General features: G+C 42.2%; 1 protein-coding gene across 3 annotated transcripts in view; it reads left to right on the plus strand.

Annotated features, from left to right (window-relative positions):
* The first annotated feature begins 2,815 nt into the window (after positions 1-2,815).
* The window catches only part of LOC103156364 (nardilysin-like), a 37,765-nt gene continuing 31,742 nt past the window's right edge, over positions 2,816-8,838 (plus strand). Inside the window, exons 1-5 of one of the 3 annotated variants that reach the window (XM_016664286.1) lie at positions 2,816-2,913; positions 3,315-3,635; positions 5,341-5,587; positions 7,752-7,781; positions 8,755-8,836. In XM_016664286.1, the coding sequence (XP_016519772.1) occupies positions 3,460-3,635; positions 5,341-5,587; positions 7,752-7,781; positions 8,755-8,836 (535 nt within the window). In that variant the 5' untranslated portion in view covers positions 2,816-2,913; positions 3,315-3,459. The other 2 variants (XM_016664287.1, XM_007578373.2) reach the window with 2 other exon arrangements.

Consider the following 8,838-nt stretch of genomic DNA (forward strand, 5'->3'; position numbering starts at 1 on the left):
CGGAGACGCTGGAGTGATTCACAGGATTACCCACGGGCCCGTGATTATACACACATAAATACACACATATAGCCACACAACACCCCCTCCTCATTTACACCGTGACTCACAAGAACATGTCGACTCCCACACACACACACACACATGATCTCTCACAGACACACACATCGCTGCACCACTTAATCAAATCTCCTGTTTTAATTAGGATTCAAATCAGTTGCCATGGGAACCTTGCCCCCTTGGAGTCTTAAAGGTAAGGCTCTGTGTGTTTTTTTCCCTCCTTCTTCTTCTTCTTCTTCTTTTTTTTTTTCTCACCCCCTCGCCTCCAGTGACTCTGCGGGAAGCTGTCCGAGGAGCGGGACGAATTCATAATACCTACAGTGATTCAGCCCAATGTGTTCCACAATGCATTTTGCACACAGACACAATTTTTCTGGGGAGGCCCGAGGTGCCAAATCTGAACTTCAATTTGGGCTCAGTCACAGTAAGGGGCACGGAAATGAGGGGAGGGGTGAGAGAGGGAAAAAAAAAAAAGAAAAAACAGAATTACGACGGCTCACGCTGCTATTCCTGATGATACGACGTCCTCGCTCATGAAAAGGCCACGCGCTGGCATTAAGAAGGGGAGGTTTTTTTTTGCTTTTTTTTTGCAGAGGCCTGTCCAATCAATCGGTGACACTGTGAAAGTTTTCACATGGCAGGGCGCGTAAAAGCCTCTTTTACGCCGCTCACCCAGGTTAGTTTGCCATTCCCATTACAGCAGCCATGCTTTCAACAAGCTTTGGGCTTGCACGCATGTCCTACAACTCGACTCTTCAAAGAGGTTAGAGGCTTGCTGATCAAAAGAATGCGTTTTAGAAAAGAAACATCGCGCGCTGCACTTCAAGAGTATTTGCACAGTTTGAACTTTACTGCATTTTACAATGTTACAAACAGAATTTTTTTTTTTTTTTGGTGTTTGTTACTGGACTGTGAGTTCGATGCCGACGGAATAGAGAAGTTGAAGAAAAATTACGAATGGATTTCAAATTCAGATTAAAAATCATTCAACTTTGACATCTTTTTGTATTCAGCCTCTTTTGTTCAAGCGCTCCTAAATAAATAAAAATACTCTCAGGATAAATAAGGTCAACATTCTTCTGTGTGGATTATTCTTTTGTTTTTCATGGAAACTAGTCAGAGCTACATACAAGACAATGTCAGACTGAGACGTGTTGTCAAAACACTTGAAACAGGGTGGAGGCTCACATTAGCAGGAGAACTTCACTAACCATGTTGCCAGAGCTACCCTGGAATAATATAGATGTGTGTTACAATGTCCTAGTCAAAGTCCAGACCTAAATCCAACCGAGAATCTTTGGCAAGATATTAAGTCAAACGTAGCCTTAGCTTAGCTTGAGGACAGTCAGAAATGTTGTCCTTTACATTTTCTTAGATGGTGATACATACTCCAAAAGCACTTGTAGTTTTAAATGCTGGTTCTATTCTCTTTGCATGTCACAATTATGCAGAATTTAGTGTCAGCCTAACAGATGATATCCAAAATGTAGTCATTGAGGTTTGTTGTTATTATGTGACAGAACAGGAACATCTTCAAGGTGCGTGAATATACTTCTGGCAAAGAACTGTATCGATGTACCAGAATCGGTATCCTTCAGAATGTCAGCAGTTCTAACATTCGCGTTAATATTAATCAGACTGAGGAAATATTTATTCAGTGACTAATGCCGGCGCTCTGTTTAAAGTGATGTGGAGGCTTTAGTGTTAACACTAGCGTTTCATCTCACATGCTGATAAGACGAGCCAGAGGCTTATCTTTAAAAGACTGGATGAGAAAAGCTCAAAGTGCAGCCAAGCCGTGCCACCTTCATCCGTCCCGAGAGCCTTAATATCAGCTCAGGTGAAGGCTGGACGTGATGAATTAAGCGAGGAGGGGATGCCAAGCGAAAGCCATTAGGATACAAGAACTCGGGCGTTCGTCTGGCTTGCCGGTTGTCATGGTTGCGGTGTTTATCACCTCTTTCTGCCAACACGGGCCCAGGGGCAAATCAGATTGGCTTCAGACTGAGAGAGGGAGAGAGAAGGATACGGTGAGTGAGGGGGAGGACATATTGGCACAGCGGAGGGGTGAAATGCCAACACTCAGCAGAGTCAAGGCTGAAGAAGAGCACTGGACAAATGTCAATGTGGCTCATTCATGATAAGAGTGTGCTTCCATCCATTTGACTCAGATTTGGGGATTGAGACACAATTTGTTTACTACGCTGAAGGCTCTTTCTGTTTTGCTGATTTAATGCACAACAGATCTTCAGCAGATGTTGGGCGGCTCGCTGGAAGATCTCGAAATTCAGTGAAAACAGCATTATTAACCTATTATAGAGGTCTAGAGAGGCATCTAATCAGAAGTAAAACCTCCCCATCTCCGAGTGGCTTATGCCTGCCGCCTACCGGCCAAAAAAGCATCCAGGCCTAATATGACTGCACAAGTGGAGGGGAAAAGATCTGAAAGAGCTTAACTTTCATTCCGTGCGGGGCGAGGGGAGGAGGGGGGGGGCATCTCACAACAGCATTTATATCATCTTCAACTCCCCCAAGCTGATTTAAATTCCGAAAGGATCAATTATAACATTAACTTATTATGACAAGAGGCAAGCAGGACATTCTCAATCAGGCATCTATAATAGGTAACAGATGGTGTCGCCTTGTCGCTGCTGCCTGTCCCATCTCTGAGCACTGCAATGTAACCACCGCTGACTGCCAGGCGCACACGTGGGAGCACCTGAGTCCCGCCCCGTTGATTCTGCGCAGCCAATCGGCGCGCGTCGTGGAATCCTCTCAGCCAATCACAGCGCTGCTTATTGAGGAAAGCGGAATTGACATAATGCGGACGTCCTGCTAACAGCAAGGAGGAAGGTATGGATACATGATAAACACGCCGGCGTTAAAAGTTATTTCTACTGACCAACAGATCTCCCAGGCGGTTGTTACACCCGTCTAACTTTCAACCCTGAGCAGAGGCGCTGCTTTTTTATACACTAAGCTACATCTCCTCCTCGGTATTGTGTGTTTTTGGAGCGCAGAGGTGTGGGGGTTTTTTCAGGGCGGTTGGGTTTTAGCTGACACCAAATTGAAAAGGGCGAAAGCCCCAGATAGCCGTTGTGAATAGCTGCATTGTGCTGGTAGGTTAGGCTTTGTGTGTGTGTGACAGCCCAGGTTCACACCTTTATCCCTCATGTCATATATAAATATATATTAAGAAAGTCCCGTTAAATGCTTTTGTTTACAATATTTCTGTTTGTTTTTGTTGCCCGAAGGGTCTTCATCATTGCCCTGTTCAGGCTGACACGGCGTGTCGCCGCGTTAACGACTAAATTCCCAGTGACGGCGAGCTGTCCTGTTGTTTACAGCCGTGCTCTGCTGTCAGTCCGCTGTGCCAAAGCCTCGTCACCTCTGCCGAAGATGCCGCAAACAAACAAGTCCAGTAGCACCCCGGCGGCTGACTCTCCGGGCTCGGTCCAGGCGGAGGCCCCGGCTTCCTGTGAGGAGAGCCGGGGTGCAAAAGATGATGGAGGAGGAGAGGACAATGTGGGAGACCGTGAGATCATCAAGTCACCCAGCGACCCGAAGCAGTACAGGTACAAAGCTCTTTCTGACGTGTTTTCGTTGGTGAACTGCGGCTTTGCCTGTTCTGACGAAAGACCAGCACTTAATACAGCTGAGCAGTGAGAAGCACATTGGTCTGAAAAGTGTGGCATGCACTTTAATTCAACCCCCTCTGAGGTGATACTGTTCAGAAGGATGTTTTACTTTTCTTTGTAAGAAGTCTCTTCCATCTTTGCAAATCCAAAGACCGGTGTTTTCAGACTGACTGGTAGATTCGGTTCTTTTGGGCATCAAAATTGCAAAATTTGTTACATTTACAACTTGGGCGGTTCACACTCGCACTGCACTGTCACATGATGATTTAGGTCTGGCATTTGACTGCTCCATTCAAACACATGGACGGTAGACGTCCAACCCAACTGTCAAGTCTTTTGCAGCCTCTAAAATGATTTATTTTTTTCCTGGCATTGATCAATGTTTAGCCCCATTAATCGTCCTATGAATTACCAGCTTCCCTGTTAAAGAAAAGCATGAAACTGCCATCCAATGTTTTACAACTGGGATGTAAAACATCTTCAGGTTGATGTTTGTCGTCAGTCTTTCTTTACATACGACGTTTGGCATGTAATCTCAACTGTGAGATGGCTTTCAACAAGCTCTAACTAATGCTGTTATCTTTGCCAATCTCCCATAAAGGGAGCAACTAAAATTTATCCTGTCAACAGAATCCCCTGTCTGAGCTGTAGATCCTTCAGAGTCACCATGGACCTTCTGGTTACTTCTCTGAGTAATGCTCTCCTGTCACTTCAGAAGGACATCCATGTCTCATTAAGTTTGAAGTCGTGCCTTCCTCTTCTGTTCAATTCGTCTTTTTCAAACGACGGACCAAACAGTGCTCTGCGGGGTATTGCTTTGAAACCCAAACCCTGCTTTAAACTTCCCCACAACTTTCTGCCCGACCTGTCTGCTGTGCTCATGCTCTCCAGCAAACCGAGACACCTGTGGTTATTCTGAGATTAAATTACACGCCGATGGATTTTAGTTACCGAATGTAAGACTTCTGAAAGTATTTGGTTGCATTTCATGTCAAGCTGAAAATGTATGTTAACATCCAACCTTTTCCTTCCATTTCACAAAGATCTTCAAATCCTCATTGACAGGACATGCAAATAAGCGGAAGAAGATTTGGTTTGGGCTCAGCTGACTGAATTTATCGCCCCATGGCACTAGTCTTCCCTGGGCAGCGAGCCATAAAGCCCTAACCAAACACTGCCTCTGGGTAAAGCTCCTGGGGTTTTAGTTTGTTCCCAGTCACAGTGTTTAATTTAATTTCACATTCACTGAAATCTATCAAGAAGAGCTATTTTCTTGGTTCGTAAATGTGAAAGTAGAGATAAAATGACCCAGATCTACTAACCCCAATCCACAAATGATATTGAGCTTCTCCTCCAGCTGGATCAGTGCATTGTTATTATTGCACTCTGATGATCTGATTTCATGCTTTAAGCACACATCGGTGCCCCGGGCCGCCGCGGTGCGTAGTCAGAAAATGTGCTGCGGAAAAAGAAGCACAGAACAAGCCTCAGAGGGTTCGAGATGGAGCCTTCAAAGTAATACATGATTTAACAGCCCCGCTAAAAATCGGACAAGAGAAAGAAGAAAGTCGATGAAACTTGCGACGTTGGAGTTCGCCAAAGGTGGTCGTGTGGTTTTTACCTTCAGTTTTATGCTCCTCAGGTACATCATTTTAGACAACGGCCTCGCAGCTCTGCTCATCTCTGACTTCAGTGGGCCGGCGGTATCAGAACATGATGACTTGGACAAAGAAGAAGAGGGGGACGATGATGACGACGAAGAAGAAGAGGAGGAGGAGGAGGAGGAAGATGAAGACGATGAGGAGGAGCATGAGGATGAGGCTGACGTGGATGAAGGCAGGGAAGACAAGAAGGGAGCTAAAAAGAAGAAAGGAAGTGCAGACAAACAGGTACCACACTGGTGTTTTACTGAAAAGCCTCTTTTAGACTGTAGCCTGCTGTACAAATGCTCAACACCCATTAAGTTTTCTTTTAAATGCAGATATGTTTATTTTTGCAACTTTCATTTTTTTCACTTATATTCAAATCAAAGTAAAGAAAAAATTATGTAAAAAAAACAAAAAAAGTGAAAGAGAAAGGATGAGTACAAGTCAGCAGAGAAGACAACCAAAAGTTTCAGAAGAGTGAATAAAATATGAACCCAAAGCTAAAGGAATGTTACAAGAGTCTGCAGTTTGAATTCAGTTTCATGAAGTTGAGGTGTATATGGTAACATTTCCAGTAATTACAGTAAAGTCTGACCAGACGTCCAAATGCAGCAGTTTGGATACCTAGCAAACCAACATCCCCTGGAGGGCCTTAAAAGCAACCTGCCACTATCCTAGTGTGGCTGAAATTTACCGCAGTGACAAAACTCAGAAAGCTGTCAAATAAAACACAAATTATTCTCCTTTTCTGACCAGATTTGTTAGACAGTTGTGCATGTCTGCATGTTCCCTGATGTAATTTTATGTTACCAAGCCATCTAGTAGTTGTGCAGTTCTCAGTTCCTTCACCTGATTAATTAGCATTTATTCATGGGAGATTAGTTGCACTCCAAAAACGTAGTCATAAAAACATTATTCCAGGTACATCGTCTGACTCGGCTCTCAAATCCTACGAGCCCATGTGGAGTTAGTTTAGCCACAGCATGCCGTTTTGCTTTAAGACGTCACTTAAAGGGGCGGTACTATGCATTTTCCTGGTACGTAGTGCTATTTCTATAGCACAATTGAGCTTTGCAATTGGACAACTTGAAATTAGCCTCTGTCTCTTTAAGAAGCTCTATGATACCAGCATAGATATTTGCATGAAAAACACTCGCAGTGCCTTTCTCTGTGTTGCTAATTGATGCCCATCCTTTGCTTTGACATATTCCTGTTAAAAAGGTCATTTTATATTTATCCAGTAAACAGTCTGTGTCCTATGAACAATACCAGTCCACTGGACTCTGGGGATTCAGATGACACACCGTCATCCATGTATAGTACAAGGTTACCAGGCTTTTTACTGATAGTTATTTATCTGCTGCTTTAGAAAAAAAACAATAGAAAGGCTGATTATGATTTATTCATGTTCTATGTTTTTAGTATTCAGAGATTTTTGCCATTTAAAAATAGTTATTCCACATAAAATTAGCAACAAACTAGAGCTTATCTGCTGATAAAAGAAACTTTTGGTGCCATTTCCGGTGAAGACCTAGTAAGTTTGCATCTTGCTCAACTTGTCAGCAGCTTTCAGCTCGTTTCTTGTTGTCTCTCAAAGTTCAAAGTATTTCTTTAAATTCCCGCAGAGGGTCCAATAAAGTGAAACTTCCTAATGCATAATTCAACAAGTCCATTTAGATACTTGTTTGAAAAACAACAGCCAACTCTTCCAGGGCGAAATTGCTCTGAACAGTGAAACAATGAAACAAAATAACATTGAAAAAGTGGTCAAAGCTTTAAAGACACAGATTTCAATATTGTTTTGCAGATTCCACAAAAAAAAACAACAACCTGAACCTCAAGTTTCTTTTTTTTTCACCTGACAGCCATACCTGAAACCAGTTCTGTCTCCTCTCAGACCCAACACTGCTTCCTAACTGCTAATTAGAGGAAACTACATTTTTGAATTAATTTAAGTTGCTTATCTAGAACATTGGATGAATTTTTACCAGGCCAAAAAAAAACAACAAAAAACTGCACTTTTGGTCTCTACCCTTAAACCATGAATATAAATTGCCATATTAATGTATTTCTTAACTTGGAGGTAAAGTCAGACAGTCGGTTTATCCGTAAAATGTGACAAAAATAACAAGTTTGCAGAGGACCTCTTGTAAGAATTTTAACATGCTGTGTTTTGGCTGGCATGATGATGCAATATGCGAGAAATATGTTTTGGGTTTTATTTATTTTGGACGTGAACTTGTAAGTGTTTTTCTTTTTTTTCTTTTTTTTCTTACTTTACTGAAAATACAGCAATCAAGACTAGGGTACACTCGTTTTATTTTTATTTTTGAAGATTTTCCCTAGTGCATATGTGTGAATTATACATCAGTACTTGCACTCTAATATTTGAATTAATGTTTTTTAGGGAATTACAGACAGATCAGCATTCTTCCAGGTAGAGTGCCCAAGTTGCTTTATCCCTGTAATTTAACCAGATGTGTTACTTCTTCAGATGACATTTAGCCTTTTATTTTTTTTTTATTGCAGCTGCAAATTTTAGTCAAACTTAAAGGTGTTGAGTTTTGAGAAGGAACTTCTCTCTTGCTCATGTTAAACTAACTTCACTGTTTTGTGTTCAAGCACAACAGTGATCCCAAAGATGCATTAAAAGTGAGTTTGGCTGGCTTACATCGTTAGAGGTAACTTTTAAGGTTAGCCGATAAGAAAGTTGGGCTACTGTTTCTGATTGGAGAATTGGTAACATATGAGGCCGAAGTTATACCAAAAGCTTGTCGATGTTTACCCGAAGCCTGTGGTCAAGTTGGGATATGCAATCAAATATTAATGGGCTGTGAAAAAAAGTCATTCCTTTCCACTGTCACCTCATGCTTGATCAGGATTGGATTCCTGCAAAGTCAAACAATAACTTGACTTCCTTATGCCGTTTCACCAGCTGGCATTATGAACTAAATTTGACTGCTTTGTTCTTGGGTCAAATGGGAATGGGTGTCAATTAATTTGACCTACTTTTAAAATCGGAAAGTGTTGGGTTTACTTTCTTTATATTGGATCACTTTGTTTTGTAAAGTGCTTTGAGCTGCATGGAAATACAAAGAACTGAATAATGAATCCTCTGGAAAAAGAACAGTTCAAATGCATAATAGAACAAAAGTGAACATGCTATCTAATGCATTATGGAGTAAAACCGCATATAACCAACATGGGATCACTCAATGAGAAAATAAAATGAATGCATGCTATGATACATAGCAGCAAATGATGCGACTACATTCTTTTCCCCTGCTCCCATTACCGTTGTGTCTCTTTTGTTCTTCTCTGCAACTGCGTTGCTTGTAGTTATTTAACAGTCACATTTCTCTGACAATCAGGACAAGTCTCAAAGATAATTTGATTTCTCTGTGTTTAAGTCTGCAGCGGCTCTGTGTGTCGGCGTGGGCAGCTTCAGCGACCCCAGCGACCTCCCAGGCCTCGCTCACTTTCTGGAGCACAGT

This window comes from Poecilia formosa, unplaced genomic scaffold (assembly GCF_000485575.1).
Source record: "Poecilia formosa unplaced genomic scaffold, Poecilia_formosa-5.1.2 Scaffold476, whole genome shotgun sequence".
Classification (NCBI taxonomy): Eukaryota; Metazoa; Chordata; class Actinopteri; order Cyprinodontiformes; family Poeciliidae; genus Poecilia; species Poecilia formosa.